At 40.6% G+C, this 22999-nt stretch overlaps 1 protein-coding gene across 2 annotated transcripts; it reads left to right on the top strand.

Annotated features, from left to right (window-relative positions):
- The first annotated feature begins 5183 nt into the window (after positions 1-5183).
- On the top strand, positions 5184-21868 carry SLC30A4 (solute carrier family 30 member 4). Of its 2 annotated transcripts, XM_005019478.5 has the most exons (7): positions 5199-5868; positions 10811-10957; positions 16412-16565; positions 16812-17025; positions 17328-17433; positions 18723-18857; positions 19538-21868. In XM_005019478.5, the coding sequence occupies exons 1-7, from the start codon at positions 5475-5477 to the stop codon at positions 19690-19692; spliced, it is 1305 nt and encodes a 434-aa protein (XP_005019535.2). In that variant the 5' UTR covers positions 5199-5474; the 3' UTR covers positions 19693-21868. The 2 variants fall into 2 exon arrangements, with proteins under 2 accessions (XP_027322846.1, XP_005019535.2); XM_027467045.3 differs by lacking the exons at positions 16412-16565; positions 17328-17433; positions 18723-18857; positions 19538-21868 and having other exon boundaries at positions 5184-5868; positions 16812-17017.
- Positions 21869-22999: the final 1131 nt, after the last annotated feature.

The following is a 22999-nucleotide window of genomic DNA, read 5'->3' as shown; positions in this document are numbered from 1 at the left end:
GTGTTACTTACAGGTGTTTGTCAGTGGGAAAAAAGAAACTTTCATGGCAAGTTTCTCAGCTCGCAGAAGTGATTCCTAGGAAGAACAAGTGAGATCATCATCCCGAAACAGGCACACGTGAGGCGTGGGAGTTTCAGATTTGTGCTGTTGCTTTGCCTGTTCCAGGCCTCCCACACCTCACAGAAATAGACTGACGATTGGAATTTAAAACTGGTATCTGTGTCTACAGCACTTAAAATGTAGCTAGTTATCAAACCAAATACTGCAGAATCAAAGCACTGGAAATTCTGTTACAAGTTTTGGGGCAGGAAGTAATAGCTTCCCAGGTTTGTTACCAAGTTCATTATCCTGTGAAGGGCTAATGAGGATTTCTTCTAATAGATAACGATATTTGAAAAGGAAGCTAAGTGAAACCTATAATGAAGAACATAAATGGTTGGTTGAAAATGTGATACATGGAGTAATAATTCGTGTCAAGAAAATGGTTGATAATGAAAAAGAGTTTAGAGGGAGCAAAGAAGGGGTATTCAGGAGACGCCATGCCCTCTGGGGTTGCTTGTTCTCCAGCCGTTAAGGCATGGAAGTTGCTGGGTGTTTGCTGTTGCCGGGCAAAGTTGTGTGACCGATGATAAGTTGTTTTGAAAAGGACTGCTGTGGGGTGAAGGGTATAAGAGGGGAGCCTGTCCTTGAGGTGCAAAAAGGCAACAAGATATAATGGAAATTATGTCATCAATAAAGAAGTAGAAAAAAGGAAAGAACAGGGACAGGCTAGCAGAACAGAGACCAGGAGGGGAACAGGGACATTGATTGCCTCATGAAGACAGGTTCGGCCAAACTCAGCAAACTGCTCAAAGAAGCTTGTACAGAAAATTGCTGGAAATAGGCACTGGAGCTGGGAAGAAGCTCAAGCTGAGAGAAGCGGAGCCGCACACACAACTGCCCCTCACTGGTAAGCAGTTGCGCATTATGGGGAATCATACGTCCTTAGGAACAAAGACTGTCCTGGCAACCTTACAGCTTATTCTCTTTATTAACAATCAGTCAGTTTATGATCCTGAAATATGGGGCCAAACTGAGGTCAAGGTGTGGGACTTGTTATAAGTTGCCCCCTTAATTAATTTTCAGAGAGCATTGCATTAATAATAGAAAGGAATTTATTGAGTAAGCAACAGCAAGCAAAACAGCGCTGGGCGGCCGGGGAGTCTCGGCTCCACCAACGGCACGCACCTCACCCCCGCCAGGGTCCCTTTTTATATCTTGGTAATTCCAGGATTACGCAGCACATGCTGGTATATTCTGCGACTGCGCGCACTGTTGCTAGGGGGTCGTCTCTGTCCCTCTGGTGGTCGTGAAGATGAAGGCCGTAGTCTTCCTCGGCGTTGTGGTTCAACTTCTTTTTTTTATTTGGTCACGTTGGCCCAGCGTGAGACAGGAAGGCAGGATGTTGATACACTAGTTGAGCAACTTATCAGGAGATGGTTACACGAGCTTTGCAGCAGTGTCTTTGAACAAAAGAGGCAACTGAGATGCAGAAGGAGAGAGGGGGGGGGGGGCGTTCTCTTTTTTGTTACATTAAGCAAAAGAATTTTCATAGTGTCTAGCCAAGCATTATACAGCTTCTTATTTCAGCAGGGAGCTTTCGCAACTCCCGCTCCTCAAACGGAACTCCTTGTTTTTATAATACAAAAGACAATGAACAAACATTTATTGTGTATTACAGGACTCTGCTACTAAAAACGACAAGGTTGTGGTGGGATTGCTCAGCACCTGGAGAGCAGTCTCTGAGGCCTTAAAGAGCCATATGGGGCCACAGTCAGACACGTGCGGTTTGCCAAACAGTGAGGGAGCTGCAGGCTCATTTACTGATCCGACAGCTATGCCATCGGCCCCCCCGCTGCTGCCATCACAGGCCTTTGCTGTTATGCCCCCTGTTGACCTGGACGTGCCTTTTGACCCAGGCCCTATTGGCCTTGAAAAGGAGATGGAAGTGTTTCCCTTCAATCTGGGAAGAACAGGATACATAAGGCCCGAAGGCCGAATTACTTAACAACTTAACGCGAGACGTTGTTCCCACGACTAGCCCTGGAATTCTCCGGTGTTTGTAATCAAGAAAAGGGATGGAAAATGGAGACTGTTAAGTCATGGAAGATATGGGAGCACTTCAACCAGTGTTATCAACTCCAACTATGCTCCCCCAGTCATGGACATGTTTTAATTGATACCTTTTCTGATTGTACATATGTATAGGTGTACTCAGGTTTAATATGTAAAAGCAATGTTCTGTATATTTAGAAAGCTCGATGTTCGTGTGTATGTGTTGGTAGAGCGTAGACTCCCCACGCACCTAGTGCTGTTTACTTGCCCTTTATAAATATTACCAAATTCAGTTGAGTTGTATTGTCATTTATAACAAAAAGCATACTTACCTGCTGGTTTAAATATTTAGTTTCAAGGAGTTGTGGAACAAACAAACAAACAAACAAAAACAAACAAACAAACAAAAACTAATATTACTGTTTTTATCTAAAAATAGGATACTGCACAACAACAACCCCCCATGACCCATGGAGCTGTATGTACAATAAAACAGCTTTAATTAATCATAAGGAAAATCATGCTGAGGATATCTCTGTATAATTAGGTCAATCGGTCTTTTAGTCCCTAGATAGCAGCTGAGGTACAGAAAGGAGACTACAAAGAACCTAAAAGGAGACTACAAAGAACCTACAAGCTGATTGCACTTCTACCCATCCAGGGGCAATGTTTGTGAATCTGTGTTTAATATCCTCATACGCTTGTTGTCTTTCTCTCTGTCCTCCAGTCTCTGTTGGATTCCTGCACTTACTTGTTGCTCTTAATCCCACAGCAATGCAACATTTACTTTCTATCTCCAGATGCTTGTCTGAAGTTTGTATACAACTTTCTAGCTTTCTTTTTGAGGTTTTAGCCTCCCATCAAGATTGCAGGCTCATATGCTAGCAAGCTGTTAAATTTTGGACTACTGACCACACAAGTGCCACTGTACTATATGTCAATGTAACACCAAATAATCAAGGCTGCTTTTCAGCTGCATTGTGGCAACTGTGTTCAGAAACTTTTCGTGTAACACTCACCTACACATTCTGGATTTTATTGTTTATTGTAACTGATGTAAGCACACCTACATGGAAAGTAACTCCCCCCACAGAAATCTGAGTAAAGCTAGAATAAATTAGCTTGAGTTGTATAGCAAATAGTATGTTTGAAGCTGTCAGCTTTGAAAGTGCTGTATGACTTCAGGGATGACAGCATGAAAATGAAATACTTTAATTAATATGTTACTTCTTAAGAACTCTCTGTCCTGATTAAGTAAACATGACTACAGAGAGGGTACAGCCTTACTGTCATAATAAATAAATGGAGTAAAACAGGGCACTACAAAAAGCTCTGTTCAACAGAAGTTCGTCTTGATAACACATGACTTGATTCTTGACAACACTTCAGAAAAATCTGGTCATAGTTATTCAATGACAGGCAAACTGGCAAGCCCTGGTGCACTGCTGAGGGCAATAAGTCTCCCCAGCCAACTGTCCTTCCTCAGCGCTAGATATTTCTGTCCCTGCAGGAGGGGCAGCAAAATGGAGCACGAACCCACTCTTCAATCCCCCAGTACAAAGCCACATTTTCAGACACAGTTTTATAAGCAGTGGGTTTAGCAGTTGACTTTCCCTCTCCTCCCTGGCTGGTCATTCATGCTTGTGTGCCCTCTCGCACTTGTGCTGGTTCAATTGGTAAAACACAGTGAGTTAAATGACTCAGAGAGGAGCACAAGAACATTAAGAACAGTTGAACTGGAACATACCTGGGAGTGTTTTCTCAGGCACCAATGCTGGCTTAACAGGGTCCCAGCTTCGACTGCTCATTCTGACTCCCGCACTGCTCACCGCCCCCTCAGTTGACATATGGAAGTCTATGCAAATTGTGATCATGGAAACAATTTCAGCTACACATACAAAAATATCTCACCCCCCTCACATCATATTTTTTAATTCTGGCCCATTTCAGGAACCCAATTCATTTTGTGGCCCCAAAGCTTTCATGCTGATAACCCTGCTAGGGAATTATGAACTGGGTGAAAGGCGCAGGGGATGGCACCTCTTTATCCACCTGAGGAAGAGTGACATGAGATTATGTGCTCAGGAAAATGAACCTACCATAATATAACAAAGCGTAGTAGTGTTTATTTTTGGAGAACATCACTGCAGAGAACAACAATGCTCAGCCTCCACCCAAGGCTCAATTACCACAATCGTGTCCTCTCCGGCAGGGTCTGTTCCAAGCAGGTGCTTGCTCCAAGCTCTGCAGAGCTGCCCGAGCACTCCAAGGTGTGCCAGAATCTGCTCTCAGCCCTTGCGCAGAAAGGGAGTGCCTTTCTCCAAAATCTAGCAGTTTTACACAACTCTGATCTAGGCAACTTCCTTCAGCTAGGTCAAAAAGAGGATATGCTCTTACCACTTGGGCATATGAAATGCTTATCACTCAGGAGCCTGACAGTAACAACATTTAGCCCTGGGTACAAACTGGTCCCAAGTATTGTAGGCTGGCAATTAGAAGAACATGTGTAGCTATAAGACCAGCGAGGAGGGGGAGTAACGTTTTGACAGCATCACTAGAGGCAGTCTAATTATTTTTAACTTAGAACATGGCTATGGAAGGAATCACATGGCTGCTGGGCCTTTGAGGTTTGATTCATCTGACATCCTCGAAGGAATTTTAAGGCAGGCACGTACGGCTTCCTAGAACACCGTGCCACCCTCACAGGAACCGCAGGAACCATTGGAAATGGTGCGAAGAACCGTGCCTTTCGTGGGGAACGGAAGAGAGAAAAAGCTGCACAATGCAAATTTGTGACTCCAAGATTTGAAGCCAGGGCACAGAAGGGGCATCCAGCCTGCGTGACAGTCGCTGCTGATGTCCCAACAGCCCGCGCTGTGCCTTCTCACACCACAAGTCCTCCCTCCTCCGGCTCAGCGCCGCCGGGCACTGCGGGCCCGCCCCCTCGGCGGGGCGGCCTCGGGGGGGCTCGAACCCGCACCCGGCTGTGAGCGAGCGGCGCAGGCGCGGCGGGGACCGGCAGCGCCCAGCCCGGCCCCTCAGCGGCCGCCCTGCCCCGCGCCTCCGGTACGCGCCGGGACTGGGGCTGGGGCTGGCGCTGGGGCGGGGGCGCGGCTATGCCCGGAGCGCGGCGCCGCTCGCTGTGAGCGCCTGCCCGCTCGGCCGCCCGCCCGCCTGCCGCGCATGGCGGCGGCGCTGCTCCCCCTGCGCCGGCGGGGAGGCGGCCCCGCCCGCCCGGGCGCTCCGTGAGCGGGGGAGAGCGGCGGGGAGCCGGGGGCGTCCCGGCCGGCCGCGGTGGGGCCCGGGGTGCGAGGCGGGGGCCATGTCCTGACGGGACGGCGCGGGGGGAGCTCCGCGGACGGTGCCCGGGCTCCGCCGCTATGGCGGGGGCCGGCCTGTGGACGAGCCTCAAGTCCGCGCTGTGGAGGAGCGGGGACCCGGCATTGTTCCTCAACGACTCCAGTGCCTTCGACTTCTCGGACGAGGCGGCCGACGACGACTTCCCCAGGTTTAACAAGCTGCGGGTGGTGGTGGCGGACGAGCCGTCAGACGCGGCCCTCGAGCCGCCGGGGAACGGGCTGCACCTGGGCCTGCAGCCCGACGAGGACTCGCTGCCGGAGCGGGGCAGCGCGCTGTGGGGCGCCGGGGGCACGGCGCCGGGCCCCTGCGGCGGCTGCAGCGCCCGGAGGGAGCTCTGCAAGCAGAGGAAGGTGAAGAAGCAGCTGACCCTCGCGGCTGTCCTCTACCTGCTCTTCATGACGGGGGAGCTCGTGGGTGAGTCGCTGGCCTGCGTCGCCTCTCTCCTTCTGGCCTGGCTCGGTGCTTTGGCGTCGTTCTTAATTATTTACCCAGAGAAGCCGTCTGTCTGCTGGTCGTGTGGAGAGATCCATGCCCGTAGCAGTAAGGCCAGAGAGTGAGGATGGAAGTCCACCTGTACTTTTCGTGCAAGAAAAGCAAGCGGTGTTGTCAGCTTGAGTTCCCTGAATCTCATCGGTTCCCCAGACTGGCAGAAAGCAGGCTTTTTGTTGTCTGCCTAATGGCTTTTTATTTTTGCCTGCTTTGTAAGCTGCTATGGTGTAGCAAGGGAGAAACTGCATGGTGTTGTACAGATAGAAGTAAAAAATGAATAATTTCATCCTCAGTGTTTTCTAATTCTGCCACAAAATTTTGCTGTTTGCAACGGGAAGAAGAGGGAAATATAGTTCCTAAGGGTGACACTGACCTTGTACCAAAACTCTAATATCTGGGGGGTGCTTATCCTTAGCCATCAGATATGGCAATGTATTCTAGTTTTTACATCCAAAAAGACAAATCCTGTGCAACAATGCAGTCCAGAAACCACTCTCCTGACAACTTCCTGAAGTCCTGCTGTGCTCTGAGCTAGCACATACTCCGTCCTGACATAAACCGCATGATCAAAGTAAATGAAAATAATAGGTATTTTAACACTTCCTATTACAACAGTTCAGAATACCAAGTAGTTTGATTGAGTTCAGGTATTTGTGGTTTCTATTCGTTAGTACTCAGAAGAAAGCTGTTTTTTTTTAACCTGGAAATTTGTTCCTATATGAGCATTCAATTGTTGTCAGTTAGCAGAATGCACCTGGTGCTCAAGTTCAGCTTTTATTACTCCCTCATAAAGATACACTATCATTTACTATTCAGGTTGAATAGAACCTGTACATGATACATCAGACTGTACAAAATATGACTATTTATAGCCGATAGTGACATGGGCTTGAGATAAAATCTAAAGTCCCCTGGATGTGTAGATGAGCTCTTGAATGTTATGCCTTTGCCATTATCTAACAATTTTTATAAAGCATAATATTTATCACTGTTCACTTTTCAATTTCTTATTAGTGTCCCGTTACCATCTATCTTTTGGATATGTCCATGACGTTCAGTGTAAGTGCTTGGTGCTCCTCAGCCTCCTGCGGAACGCTGAAACTCTCTCATCCACTTTCCTGATTTAAAGCAGTGGGGAGTGATACATGGTGCCAGCACATGAATGCCTCTATCAGACACCGGACAGCCTGTTATGTTGTGCCAGGTCTATCTAGCAACAGACAATTAATGACAGTTTCTTTTAAATTGCTTGCATTTTAACATACAAGTCTGAGTCACAGAGAATCTACTGCCCATAATTCACCAGATAAAAAGAAGTCACAAAAACTTTCTTGAAGTAAGGAATAGATGCTTCAGATGTAGTAACACAGGACTTACTTACCTCTTTCTTCTTCCCTACCTAAATTAGGTCAGGCTGACTGAAGAGCTGATGATTGCTCATGTGAAGTAAGCTAGTACTCTTGGATCACTTTTTCTAGTGCAGTTGTGCATTGTATCTTTAAGACAGAAACTTCAACAATATGTGTAGGGAGCGTACTGGATACTCAGAATCACTGAGTATAAATAATACAGCGTGTCACACATTCATAGGAGACAGAAATGGTCATTTGTTTCAGACAGACCAGATAACTGGCTGCATGTGTGCCACAGTTTTATTTGGAACCTTATTTCAGGAATGTGGGTTAATAGAAAATAGTGGCTTTGTCTCTCAACACCTCGCTCTAGTTAGTCTTTAATAATATTGCCACAATACATCAACTCATCATGGTTCAGTGCTTAGCTTCAGACTTGCAGAGATGTAGCTGAATGCCTGAGTTTGTCCTCTGGCTCTGTTTTCTCTCTGGTTGAGATTTTGGTTCGGTGTGAACTCAGGCAAATTTGATGAGGGATGTAGTGTTATGTCTCGGGTGTAGGTGTCCTTTAGCGTGTGACTTCATTGTACTTATATCAGGACTCTGATACACACCAAATTTAGTCTATCTGAAGGAAGCTTTGCTGAGTAATATTCCTGAGCTGTTGGCAGCTTTATGCTGAAGTCACAGACATTCTCTGTTTGGGGGCTTCTGATCTGATTTGCTGCATTGTAGACATCTCCATAGCTAGTGCAGAGACAGCTCTGGGAACAATAGGTGTGGAGAGTAAAAATACTCTCCTTGCTGACGCATCATCCACTGCTTCTCCTGTGCAGCCAGAACTTTGCAAGCTCAGGTCAGAGTGACTGATTTGTCTGTACAAAGCATTGCTACTGTAGTATGGACTCACCATTCTCAGGTTCATGTATGCTGTTACCAGTCCTTTTTCAGGATTTGGGCACAGACAAATTTTGGGCACGGACAGTACATAGGCGATTAAAATAGTCAAGTATCCAACTTCCAAAGAGAATAAATTGGACTTAGATATCTGTGTGCTTCTGTGGATCCTGACCTGAATGACTTGCCTTAAGGCAAGTACCAAAATAAGTGAAGATGGAGCCTTCAAGTCCTGGATCAGCACCACCCCTATTTAATGTATTTCAGTCCAGCCCCGCACTGTGTTCTGTCCCATTTGGTTTGAAATTGTGGAACTTTTTGAACGAATCTGTAGCTCAGATATTTGTCAAACTTTGTTCATGTAGGACTTTAACTAATTTCTGTGATCTTTGATAGATATGAGTTTCTGCAGAAAAGGCAGAACACCTTATCAGATGATTAATCATCAAATGTTCAGTAAAAATCTTCCTGCTACTGATGTCAAGATGCAGGAAATCTTGTTTGAGCATCTGATTTGTGAAATCTTGATTGGCATTTTTTTTTCAAGTATAGCCAAGATCGTTAATCCAGCCCACTTCAGTGTTTGTTGTTTTATTTGATGAACAGTCATTGTAAAAGTCAGATAAGATAATTTAGACTCCCTGGAAACCAGTTTGCATGAAGAAATGGAAAACACTGCAACTCCTAGTTATCTTTCCTGACAGGATTTGATGCGTTCAGTTATGTTCAGATTTCAGATTGATCATTCATGAGGAGGATTGCTGTCCTTCACAGGTCAGTGAAAACAGTGGTGGTGAGCCATCAGGCCTTCTGTTCGTAAAGACTGGAGATGTCTCCCCCCACAGTTGCTGACTGTGTTTAAACAGCCCCTGGGTAGTACTTCACCAAGCAATGAACCAGTATGTTTGGAACACAGAGAACCTTCAATTTCAGAATTTCATTCATCTCGATGCTATTTTCTTAACCCATGTGCTATATTAAGACTACCTTCAGTATCTGAATTCCTTCCTTCTAATTTTATTTTTGAAGTCCTAAGAGACGAGCTGAAATGGAATTGACTCATCTTGGACTGAAGTACCTCTCAAAATTTAATACATGTGAATTAACATACATACTTTAAATGATCATACACGTAAACTCTTGAAGTGAATGGCCTTGGATAGAAATTGTTTTCTTCTGTGTTGACTATAAAACTGGCTGAGTTGCACATTTCTAAGTCATATTTTTTTTTAAATTATGTGTGAAAACAAATTAACTCAGAACGGCAAGGCATTACCCATTTTAATCATAATAATAAAAAAACAACCCTGCTGAATTGCTGAGGTTTAAAAACCTCATTATCTTTGAGCCTTTGGAGAATTTCAGCCTCTAAAGAATTCGACTTAGGAACAACTAAAGACAGGTGTAGGGGGGAAAGGAACTGTTTGAACTGTGGTATTTTCAGTAATTACAGGCAGTACAAGCAACTATGTTATCAGTTTTCCTGCTTGTATGGTTGGGGGAAGAGTATAGCTTGATTTGCAGATGGGCACACTCATGGATGGACAGGGACACACACATTTTATAACAGATCTTGTAAGCAATCAGCCTGTTGTGAATTTGCCTTTGCTATTTCTTCACAGTCAACCTCTTCACTAAGAGGCTTTTAATTATATACAAAGATACCTTTACTCGAAATGTTAATTGGAGCCTCAAGCCTGGCAAATAGCGTGCCAGCTGCACACTCTGCTTGGTAGAATCTATGATTTGAATGAGTCTCAAGGTAAAATGAGAAACTAAATGATAGAAGAAATGACACTAAAGATGTAATCTTTTCTGAGAAAATGGGCTTATCCTCTTGCGTACGGAAGACACCACAGACTGTCCTTGATTCCTCATTTGGATAAGGGATGCCTAAGAGAGGCACATTGTTTAAACCTCTGTCACCCATCTAACAGTAGCGTTAGCAATTGAAATGGAACAAAGGTATTAACCTTTGCTCTGTGGGTATTTGTCTCAATGCAGCTCATAATTATGAGAAAAAATTATGGCAATAAATAAAGAAAAATGCTGTGCAAGTGAAAGTTACTATCAGCAATATATATTAGCAGAATTTATATGCCCCTACCAGGACAGGGAATGATGAAGGTTAAAAGATAATATAATGAAAATAAAAAGGGGGCAGTGTGAATTACTTTGTCATTGAGTTGTTGTATGGCTGTCCCTGTTCCATAACATCAAAATATTCAACAGCTTTAATTTAATAAAAAAAAAAAAAAAAAAAAAAAAAGGATCAGTTGATTAAACATACACAATTATCTATAGAGAAAAGATACTGAACTATTTTGGACCTGATCTTGCAAACACTATGAAGCAAACAGTGTCAGTGAAAATAACAGGACTGAATCCTTTCTATGTTACCCTAATAGAAGGCACGCTTCACTGCATTTCTAACTAAGATAGCTTTAAATTATAACATGGCATGTTGATTGTAGTGGCAAAAAATATCCCTGTTCAGTGATTTTATGTACTCTCATGCACTTAATGCGGTGTTCTGAAAATAAGTAACTGGAGGTTGTGCTAAGAGGATCCAGAATCACAAAGATCGTATGTCTTGACTTTTCCAAATTTCTTTTCAGGTGGATATGTTGCTAACAGTCTAGCAATTATGACAGATGCACTTCACATGTTAACTGACCTTAGCGGTATTATTTTGACCCTGCTTGCTGTCTGGCTGTCTGCAAAGTCTCCAACAAAGAGGTTCACTTTTGGATTTCATCGCTTAGGTATGTAGATACCAGCTTTTGCTATTAACAGAGTATTTTAAGCAACAACTAAAAAGAATATCTAATTGTAGAAGAAGAGATAACTAGAAGGACAACAGTAACAAACAACAGTAACTTTGACACCCTGCCTGTAATGTCCTTTCACTGCTCTGGCTATTTTCGATCCGCTACATGGGTTGTATTGCCACAAGAGAATAAATCACTTGTGCAAAATTGTAATCAGTACTGTGCTGGACTGAACTTGAGGTAGCAGTGAACCTGAACTCTTGAGTTGTCCGTGTTAGGTCACAGTCTGGTATCTACTGTGCCGTAAACCAACTTGATCTGCAGTGGGGAAACTGGCAAGGAGGCATAAAAACAATTAAAGGTGACCAGTTGTGGCTGAAAGTCTGGCCTGGCCTCTTCACAGGTTTAGACAAATGCTCCTTTTGATTACTACTGAACTTCATCATTAGGTCATTGCATCAGACCTTTTTATTGAATTTTAAACCTCAGCTAAATTCAAGTTATCAAACTTCAGAGTTTCACTCACTGGGAGTAGGATCAGTCTCTCAGTCTCTGTGGAACAATGATTAATTAGATTCAGAGTTAAATTCTGAATGGCTGATTTATCTTCCATCATCATGAGGAAGGTTTTCAGACTATTGGGGAATTGGATACACTGAGACATTGTAAGTAAGACTTCCTACAAATGAACCATTGCCTAGAAAGTTTAAAAAAGGGTTCAGAGGAGGAAAGCTATCCCCAGCAAAAACATGAGTGGGTATTCAGCTGTGTTTCACAGCTCACCCATAGTTACTGGGCTGCTGCATTAAGTCAGGTGCCCGTGCACCTTCGTGCTGTGGAATGGAGGTCTGTTGAGCAGGAGGGGAACGTTCACTGGTGTATCACTATTACTGTTTGTGTGACAGCTACATGGAGGCGCTTGGTGATGCAGGAGCTATGTGTGTCAGTCAGCTGTTGTCTACAACAGTTTGTTGCCGGTGCGCTGCACTTATGAAGCCCCAGTGACTTCAGTAGAATTATGATACTGGAAAAAAAAACAAACAAAAGAAACTATGCAATATGAATATTGATACTTTAATCCAGAACTAAAAAGTTTTGTAGAGTATAGGACCAGATAGCTCTGCAAGATGTCTTAGAAATCACTATTCCTCTTGCACCCCGCAAATCACATGAAGCAGAGATTAAAATGTACCCCTGTATCCAGTACAGTAAGTTATTCCACCTCTGCCTGTTTTAGGAGTTTGTAAAAAAGAAACAAGCAGAATTATGTACTAAACCTTGGAAGGACTTTTTCAGGATTCATTTTACTTGATGTTTGGAAGTGTAATGATGCTAAAGGGTGCTTTCTTGTGGTTGCTATCTGTATTGGTTATTAATAGTTTATAATGTACAGTTGCAGTTCTGGACTTGCAGATATTTTCCCAAAAGCTTCAATTTATGCTTCATGAAATAGATAATTTCTAGCATTACAGCTTGCTACGTCTCCTCTGTACTTTCTATAGTGTATATTTTTTCAAGGAATTTCACAGTCTTGTATAGTCATTGTATTTCATTCTTATACTGACTGCCAGACAGCAGCAGAATCCAACAACTCCATCACTCCTAGTCATTTGTCATCAGTTAGTCACTAATGCATGAATGCATAACTGTACACTAGCAAAGATCTTTGGGCTTTAGCAAGAAAGCATTAACAATGCCAACATTTCCCATTACAAACTTTTCTTTCAAGAAGTTTTAATTTTGTGATAGGAGTCCCCCCTAATACTGAAACCTGACCTTGCAGGTATGCTTCTGGCACTTGGCTCATACTCTCCACAAGGATGTTTGCTAGCATTTAGACGTACCTTAACCTCATTAAAAAAAATAAAAGTCAGTAGTTTATACATCTTTACAATTCTTCTAAAACAAAAATATAAATAGAATGAACACGACACCTTAAAACAGGAACTATTCTTAAGAAAAAAATAAACTTTTGTTTAACCATCAAATATTACCCAATTATATAATTTTTCACTTATTAATTCAGGGGTTCCATAGCACTCTGCAGAGAGGAATCCCTCAGGATTACTGCCTCCTCACTTTTTGCATTATTTTTGCCCCATTTTACTGCCAAGAAAAATAATGATCAGACTGATCGATCCAGTATGTGACTTGTGGGCTGGATCTGGCCCATATAATCAGTCTGTATCACCCATCATCTTCTCCCTGGAGAAGAGAGCGACCAGCAGCAATTCCTCCTTTCTGTCTGCTGCCCAGTGAGGCCAAGCTATCAAACATGGCAATACGTCACCCAGATAGATTGTAGAGTCAGGTGAAAATACTCAAAACCTGGCTGGACACAGCCCTGAGCAACCTGCTGTAGTTGATCCTGCTTTGAGCAGGGGATTGGACCAGACTAACTCCAGAGGCACCTTTCTACTCAACCATTCCGTAAGATTACATGTTAGCAGCAGCATAGCAATCAGTAGGGGAGAACTAGAGCCTGTGGGGGTGGGAACAGAGTTCCTGTGGTTGCAATGAAAAAGGGGAAATTGGTAAAGATCTTGCAAGAAATTCTCAAAACCTTGATCCAGGCTCTGTGAGTACTGAAGATGGGATTGTTGAAAATGACCGTATACTTTTTTTTTTTTTTTTTAAAGTCATATTTGTAACGTGTATTTGCCGATTTCAGGCACCCTTTCTGAATGTTGTGGCCTTAGGACCCAGTTTCACACTTCAGTGAATGCTGTCTATGGAACAAAGCTACTTCTGGGCTATATTCTTGTTATAATGCATTTTTCCAAATATCCTGTGCTGTAAGAAGTTTGTCAGCAAAATAATACGAGCTCACCAATAGCCTGAATTTCATGAGATGGTAAAACATGGCAATGTGAAAAATAGGGTAGAGATTGAGCATCTGTAACAGGAAAAAAAAATAAATGTAGAAGAGTTGTTTGAAGCTAGGAGTACGTACAAGAATTTTCATGGCCAATCTGCTTTGCATTAAATTTTAAGATAATCTATACATAAACTAAGCACAAAAACATGACAATCAAGTGCTTCTAAGTGTTCATTATCAGTTTTGTTTGCAGAACCATGAATTTTCATACTTGTACACGTAAGTGTAGCATTGTAAAGAAAACATTTGTTGATTGTCTAGTCAAATTCCAGAAGAAAGCACTGTTTTTCATCTGTTTTAATTCTCTTTGAATGTGTAATATGTATGCTCCATCTTTAGTGTATTCCCTTTTCAGTGGTGAAAGGGAAGCTGACAGATTCAGGAATGAGTTAGAGAAGTGAATACAAAACAATGAAGCTTGCAGTCTTATCTGAAAAGGGTTATATATGCTTGAAGCCAAAAATAATTCTATTTCACCAAGTGGAGCTACCTCCTTCTCAGCAAGACAGCGAGCAGATTTAAACACAGATATGAAACTTGGCATCTTTCCACTGCTGCAGAGACAACGTCAGTAATGACAGATCAGTCAGGCTACTGACACAGTGCATACTTCATTTCACAAGTGAAAGATCTCAGCACAAATCTATTGTGTCAAGATGACAATGTGAAAAAGACTGCAAGGAAAACACTGGTTTCTGTTGCAGAAAACACGGTTTTCTATTATAAAACCACAGTTTCACAAATAGAAATTAGAAAAAAAAAACATTGTGGAAAACCAAAGTGTGTGTGTGTGTTGGCGGGGGGGGGAGGCTGTTACCCTGAGTAATCTGTGGACATTATAAAGAAAGCTACCACTTGCAGGGGTTATTTCTAGGACTTCATTATTGCTCTGAAGGCAGAAGTTGTGACAGTTGCCATTCAGAGCCTTGTTACCACCTGATAATGCTGGCACGAATCCAGACATCTACACACTAGGACTGAGTACATTGGCATGAGTTTCTTCTCCCATAATAATGTGACAAATTCAGTGTATTGGTCAAGTGATTTTGGTGGTATGAGAAGCTTTTATACCTGCATGTTCTTTACTGTTATATTCAATAAATAAAGGCAATTCTTTATTAGAAATGACACCTCCAGTAGCCAAAGCTGTGTTGCACACTGGCAGATTTAAAGCAGAGGGAGAAGGGAGGCAATTCTGAGATTAATCTTCCTACAGCTGTCACATAGCCAGGAGCTGAATTTTGCCCTTCCTCAGGAATAAATCAGGGCAAGAGGAAAGAACAACAGTTATAATTCAATGCAAATAACTTCCAACCCTGATCTTTGAACTCACAGAGGAAAACTAGGGTCCCAGTGATCCATCTGACATGTGACAATAGTAAGCCTTATGCATAGTGATTAAAAATTACTCAGGCATGGCTGCAGATTTCCTTGCAATACAATGGAGCTAACTTTAAGATTTTCCTAGTGCTTTTTATAGCCCTGCATTAACTTGCTTATAACTGAGACAGTCTTATCTGGGAAAGCCAGAAAGCCACAAAAGGTCAATCATTTTTGGCATACGAAGCTAGAGTGAAAAAGTGCACGTTTATGTGAAATCTAGTGACCCCTATGTTATTTAAAATAGGGTCCTAAAACCACAGGATGGACTCATCATCCTCAGGTTTTATGTATACTGTCACCAGCCCTGTTTCATTACCTGGGCACTGAGGCAGACAGCATTAAGGTCCAAACCCATAAAATATTCAGGCCACTTTCCATCAGAGCAGCGGGAGCCTTGTGGGGAGCTATAACTACTTATCACAGACGCAAATGGAAGCAGACGTTCTGGGACGAAATTTTTTTAATTTACTTTCTTCATACAGATGTCATGTGCCGTTTTGAAAGTCTGGATGATCAGATAGAATTCCTATGTTACAGCATTGGTCATAACACTCCTACCTTTGTGAAATATGAGGCTTTAGTAATCATTCAGCAGTATTAAAACATCACATGTCAATACTGAGACTTACATTAAGCAATGCTTCATAGCCGAAATGTACACATGTACACATACATGTCAACAAGCTCAGGACTGATGTCTGACAAGTTTGTATGGTTCAGTTCCTTACTCTTATAACTTTTTCCCCTTCTAAATACGAAAGGATACATACAAAGTCACCTCTAAATCTAGTTTAACACTGTAGACATTTGAAGTCAAGCCTTCTTTGTAGGAGATCTCAAACACCACCAGCCCACCTAATTTTCCTCTCCTTCAGGCAGGGCCTTTGTCTGTGACTTCTCGGACAAAAGTTCCAGGTAGTCTGATCAAGTCACCATCATTGCCTGTTTTTAGCATAACTGGAGAAAACATGACTTGTTGAACACACTGACAAGGCTGTGTGAAGCTGTTGACTGAAACAAGCTACACCATTTATTAAGTGTATTTGTGAGTTATATTTACAACGTGCTAGTTGTGCATTAGTGCCATAATACACAAAAAAATAAAATAATTAAGGCTGTGTCCATGTTATAATTCGGAAGTAGATCCAAGACTCATTTTTGTAATGTTGTTTCCTTTCTGTTTGCAGAAGTATTGTCAGCCATCATTAGTGTATTGCTGGTCTATATCCTTATGGCATTCCTTTTGTATGAAGCTGTTCAAAGAACTATCCATATGGACTATGAAATAAATGGCGATATCATGCTGATTACAGCAGCTGTTGGTGTTGCAGTTAACTTAATGTAAGACCTCCCTTTCTCTCCATTAATGCTCATAAATGCATTTCTGAATAAACTGTTAATTCATTCATGGCCTGTAATTTTCTCATGGGACATCATTTTGCTGGACCTCTTCATTCTCATAAAATAAGACTGGAAATGATATTGAGTTTTACTTTCTCCATTCTTTATAATTTATGTCCTTTAAAACAAAAACCCACCAAGCCCTAAAGCCTGTTTCTTGGAATGTTTTTCTTCTTTCCCTTTCAGAATGGGTTTTTTGCTGAATCAGTCCGGACATCTTCATTCTCACTCCCATTCCCACCCGCACTCCCACATACCTCAGTCAAACTCTCCCAGCACAGCCCACAGCAGCAGCCACGGACACAGCAGCCTTGCAGTGAGAGCAGCATTTGTACATGCCCTTGGGGACTTGGTACAAAGTATTGGCGTGCTGGTAGCTGCATACATCATACGTTTCAAGGTAAGTAATGGCTAATCTTTGAGGTAGGGTGGGATATATATTTTTTTTTAATTTCACTTGAAGTGATTAAATTAAAAAGAGACTTACTTTTCTAAGTTAAGAAAATAATATACTTTGTGATGACCTATTAGAAGCTTCATATAGTTATGTAAAACAAGCAAGGACCATTTTATATTTTGTAATTATAAAAAAAGAAATCTTCATATAAGTCAGAGTTCTAAGTAACTGCATTTTATGAGTCATGTTTTTAAAAATGAGCGTGTTTTCATACATTCTTTAACACTTTGTAACTTCCCTTCCAGCCAGAATACAAGATTGCTGATCCTATATGTACATACGTATTTTCCATACTGGTGGTTTTGACAACAGTCCGAATTCTGCGTGACACAGGAGTTATCATTCTGGAAGGTAAGATCCACACAGTTTGCTTTGCTTTACATGTCAAATACTGGTAAACTCTGGTACAGAGGGGAAAATGCCAGCAACATTTTTTGCATTATTATAACTGACATGCCCACTACAACTACATTATCTAGTACTTCCATGTTTTATGAAAGTGAGAACGCAGGGATGAAGAAAAAAAAATACTGTTGACTTTTACTACATGGTAAAATCAAGGTCCTCAGCATATTCGATGTCAAGTGCTTTTTTGACATTTAGGAAAAAGCAAAAAAAAAAAAAAAACCCAAACCAACCAACCAAACAAATAAACAAAACCCTTTACCTTGAAGGCAAAAATAGTGAAACCTGAGTTAAGAAACCTGAATTAGCTCCAAGGCAACAGCTGAGATTTAGCTGGGCAAAATAGATAAGGCAAACTAATGGTGTATCAAATTCCAGATCTTTGAGTTGTAGCTCTTTGCAAAGGTATCCAGCTGCCATAAAAATGTCAGAATTAATGCTGCTATCAGAAGTGATGATAGGTTGTTTTAATGTATGCTAGAGAATTTTTCCAACTGGTCCTTTTTCAAAGATCTCCAGCAAACAGACTTCCAAGGAATCCACATAAAATCTTTTTAAGGCAGCCTTTCAAAATTAACGTTTCAATTGTAAATGAATATTTTAAAATAAACTTTTCATTTAGAAACAAAACATCTAGCTTGTTGAAGCATTCAAAAAATACCCCAAAACAACAAAACCCTACTCTGATATATATGCAGTTTGAAGCCTATTCAAATACTTATTTCTATGAAATTGTTCAACAACTTAACTCGCAGTTCTAAATCAGTTACTTCTCTGAATCAGAAATTGGAAACCTACCCTCATGCATATTTTTGTCAAGTTTTAGTAACACAACAAAGAGCTTTTTAGGATTAAAAAAATCTGGATAATGATACAAGTTTTCCTTTGAAGAGTTTGAGCTTAGCAGTTACTAGGAGCTGTAGTAAAAAGTTGTATCTCCACAAGTACATTGCTCTAAAGGACGTGATGTTGGCTACTGTTAGAGACTGGATTCTGGAATGGACAAATTGCATTTGAGACAACAGCATAATTTCTGTACCACTTAAGTATACATAATGACTTAATATGGCAATTTGCATATTCTTCTCTTTTGGTAACTTAAAGATACTAAACATTTTAAACAACACAAATTATAAACTCTTTCAGTGTTTTGAGATCTGCCATGATAGTTTATTTGAAAAGCCACAGAGTTTGCAGAAGACTGAATTAATTTTGTCTTGTATTTGGTATCACAGGAGTTCCCAGGCATTTAAATGTGGATCGCATTAAGGAAGACTTGCTGAAAATTGAAGATGTTTATTCTATAGAAGATTTAAATGTTTGGTCTCTCACTGCAGGAAAAACAAATGCCATAGTCCACTTGCAACTAGGTAAGCTGTTATACAGCATAATTTCAGATTAAGTCCAACTTGGGTAGGGGAAACAAAAACCAACCACTTTTTCCTCTAATCTTCTTTATATTCTCATTTAAGTAGATCTATAAAATACCATTCTGGTGGAAAAAAAAATCAACTAACTATGCTTTCGTACAGTGAGGTATAGAAACCATTAGCCAAGAAGGACAAATATAGATGAAAATCATGCAAAGAAAATATATTTATACTCAAACATCCGGTATGGAATGATACGTACTTTGGTGTGGAAAGAATTTCTCTTCAGAAATTCCCATATTTTGTCTAGGGAAAGGCCAGGTGAAGTTCTAAACCAGCACGTGGAACAATCTGACATATGGAAGATTGTATGCTTTGTCAAAAAATGCTGATTTAGGGATCTAATATATTGCCATGCCTATCAATTCTTAGGATAGAAGTTCTACCCCCTCATCCTCCCATCTAAATTATTTATTTTTATCAAGATATAGTTATGGTTGCAGGATAAGGCCTAAAGGTGTAAAATAATACATAGTGCATATATATGTGCGTATATATGTGTGTATACATGAGAGAGCAATTACTTGAGTTGGTAGCTGAGTGTGGTAAGTATGAAAACGGCTAGATTGTCCAGTGTTCTTAACAACTGAATTCTATTAAATATTTTCTTGATTTTGCAGTTCCTGGTAGTTCATCTAAATGGGAGGAAGTTCAGTTCAAGGCCAGACAACTGCTGCTGAACACCTTCGGAATGTACAAATGCTCTGTCCAGCTTCAGAGTTACAAACAAGAAACAAGCAAAACCTGTGCAAGTTGTCAGAGTTCCAGTGCCTAATTTCATATGTTTTGGGAACTGCTGCCTTATTCTTTATCTTGTAGTCAAAGACAGACTGAGAGCAATAAATGCAAAATGAAGATGATCAAATAACATTAATTAATATGTGGATTTGTACCATATAACACGCAGCAGGGAGAGCTAGTGCTGCAAAAAGCGCAGTGGTTGCCCTACAGAACATGTATTTAATTCTTTCCCTTGTACTGGTTTATTCAAGTTGTTATGATTTTGAGACAAAATTGTTTTCAGGTTGTTTACAAACTGAAGTGTGGCTCTGCAGATACCTCACAAATTACAGTTCGAGATTGTCCTTTAATGACTGTGCACCATAAAGTAACTGCGCTCTAAACAGAGCATCAAGCATTCAGTATTTCAATTAAAATCATGCCAGGGTCCCATACACCATGAACCTCAAACTCATACAGTATTTTTATAATAGTCATTTTCATACAGTCTCTTAAATCATGATGCATGCAGTGCTAGCTGACTTCTTTTATAAGTGGTCTTTTTGGAGACATGTCAAAATACAGAATTTACTGTAACCAGACCAGAAACTTAGCTTTAATCTGGGCATTCAGGGATCCAGACAGGAAGATCCTTGCCCAGACTTCTGCTGGGCAACTACATACCCAACACTGGACCCAAAGTGTTCTAAATGATCGGTTATCTTTAATGTATTTTAGAATAGGGTTTATACTTTAGAAACAGGTTATTTATTTTACAGAGTTTTGACTTGTAAGATTAAATTTATTATTAATAATTTTGATCATCTAAACCAACATTTGATTCACATTAAAAGGCCAGTTATTAGCATGTATTCCAATTAGTACATGTGCTGTAATTCAAACATTATACATGATTTTTGTTTGTTAAAACAGAAAATCAAATGCTAGAAACGATAACTGACATGAAGTTACTCTCAAATTCATTCTACAGACATGCAAGTTCCTTAGATCTACTAAAAGGAAAGCAGGGAGCAGCAGTTTTAGATGTACTATTCCCTCAGTCTCAGATCTCCGACTTTTTCATCTTTGCTTTGAGGTGGTATCCTCACAGGAGAGCCACTGCAATAGCAGTCCCCCCCTAATTAGCTTTATGAATAAAATGAAACCTAAGCAAGCTCAGTAATCTAATGTACATTGGGCAACGCTAATGTAGCCTTTCTATCTCTGTAGGTTGCTTCCTCTTATTGGTTGAGAGACAGAGCAATTGGAAAAGACTGTTTTTTCATCCTGATGCTTCAAAGTCCACAAAGCTGAATTGTTTTGGCTCATGGTGTTGATCCTTGTACTTTCAACCTACAAAGGATAATAAAACAACCCTTTTACCTGTCCCTAAGCTATCATAGATCCAGATTTACACCTGTTTCTGAAGTTAGTTAGATTGAAGAAGCCAAGGGCAACAGGAATATGACCTGTTGAGTTCAATAAACAGAACTTCAAGTATTTTTTGTTTATTCTGCACTTTGATCTTTATGCAAAACTTCCACTGACATCAGGAGTAGTTCCATACGTGGATCAGAAAGGAAAATTTTGGCCCAATAATGGATATTGTGATACTCAGCTGTGAATGCTTAAGCTATTGTCTGTCTTGAAACTCGCTGAAGTCTCACATATTCATCAGGGTGATCTCTATCTGCAATTGGTATTAATAACCTTGGCTTGTTTTCTCTTTTTTTTTTTTTTTTTTTTTGGAGGTAGCTAACACATGATGAATTTGCAAAGGTGAAAACTGACAACACAGTATTATTTTGGACAAAGTACTCATAACACTGGATTATGTTTGTATCTGTTCTGGCAAGAAATGGGAACACGAGTACAACATACAAGTAGATATATCAGAGGCAAAGGAGCACCAGACATGGAAAGTTAATGCTTCAATACAAACACCATCATTAATTAAGCCATATCACAGTTCATGAAAAGCATGCATCCCATCCTTACAAACTTCCTAACAACAAAAAAAGAAACCACAACAGGTATTTTGCACATACTAATACTCAAATAGGTTTTAATTAACTTGGGGTTTACAGTTGATGTAATTAGAAGTTGAAGTACAGTAGACGTATTGTATTTGGAGTTTTTTATTGTAATGATTTACTACATGTTCGTTTAATTAAGAAAAAGCAAAAGTGTTGTTTTATTGTGGGTTTTATTAAATCAATAATTAAAATTCACATTGTTGTCTTATAAATTGTATTGCTATTTCTTGTCTTTGATTCTTACAGCAGTTGTTTTTTGAAGCTCAACTCAGGTGACACTGTTTAAAATAAATTATGGCTCCCTCTTTAGTCAGGACAACTTAAGTCTTGTTATTTCCTATGCAATAATTGCACACTGGAAAATATAAACAAAGTATGGTGAAGGAAAAGCCATAAAGCAACTGGCAAGGCATTCTTGAAGCCCTTCAGTCACCCCAGAGGTGCCCTTGTTATCAAGGCCTATGGACCAACTGAAAGGAGCTCACAGAAAAAAACAACAGAATACAACCTAGAATAAAAGAATCCATGCATTTGTATCAGGAAGACTGAAGTGGAGACTCCCTATTTTAAGGTCTTAAGGTCTCACATAGCAATTGGTATCTGTATGGCTTACCTCTAACCCTTTTCTTAGTCTTTATAGATCAGGACAAAAGTTGTCTGGCAGTGCTGCATTTCATGTAAGATCTCAGTACTCTTCTGAATCTGTTATTAATCCGTAACAAAAGGAATACACAATTTATAACACTCCTAGTGATGTGTACTCTACACTCCTGTGAGTACAACAGAACTCTAAAAATAAACAAATTGAAATAGCACACTTACAATTAATAGAGAATTCTTGAGAAAGTTTATTTGCAAATAAACTACAAGGAATATATAATCTAACATGCATTAACAGTGCTCTGGTAAGTGTAAAGTGGATATTAAAGAATGCAAGTTATAGATATTGTAAGATCATTTTTTAGTCATCACCTTAGAGGAAAATGACATTGGTATAAACAAGAATCGTGGTGCCTTTCCAAGCAGCTCTGCAGCACATCCAGATTATTTCACCTGGTTATCACAAGATTATTTACATGTCCTCATACCTCTCTATTTATCATTGTAAACCCTTCTGCTTGAAATGAGAATGCCTTTACTTTTTGGGTTGTCCCTACCCAATAGGCACCTAAAATTTGAAGCTTCCACAGCTAGTATTCCTGCTTCCAGACATGTGCCAAAATGCTATTGCTGATCGAACAGCTAAAATTCTATGAAAATTCTGCCACCTCTAACAGTCTACATTAGGAAGAATTTTCTCCCATTTTAATCTGTGATTTTACTCAT

Source organism: Anas platyrhynchos, chromosome 11 (assembly GCF_047663525.1).
Source record: "Anas platyrhynchos isolate ZD024472 breed Pekin duck chromosome 11, IASCAAS_PekinDuck_T2T, whole genome shotgun sequence".
NCBI classification, from domain to species: Eukaryota; Metazoa; Chordata; class Aves; order Anseriformes; family Anatidae; genus Anas; species Anas platyrhynchos.
The sequence above is the reverse complement of the archived record's forward strand: the minus strand, read 5'-3'. Positions and strand labels throughout refer to the sequence as shown.

What these genes read in the sequence shown, in the direction of transcription:
- SLC30A4 (XM_005019478.5), top strand. Translation starts at nt 5,475, where the DNA reads ATGGCGGGGGCCGGCCTGTGGACGAGCCTCAAGTCCGCGCTGTGGAGG. An exon ending in CATGACGGGGGAGCTCGTGG is followed by an intron (nt 5,869 to 10,810) that starts GTGAGTCGCTGG and finishes ATTTCTTTTCAG; the next exon opens with GTGGATATGTTGCTAACAGT. An exon ending in AGGAGTTATCATTCTGGAAG is followed by an intron (nt 17,434 to 18,722) that starts GTAAGATCCACA and finishes TTGGTATCACAG; the next exon opens with GAGTTCCCAGGCATTTAAAT.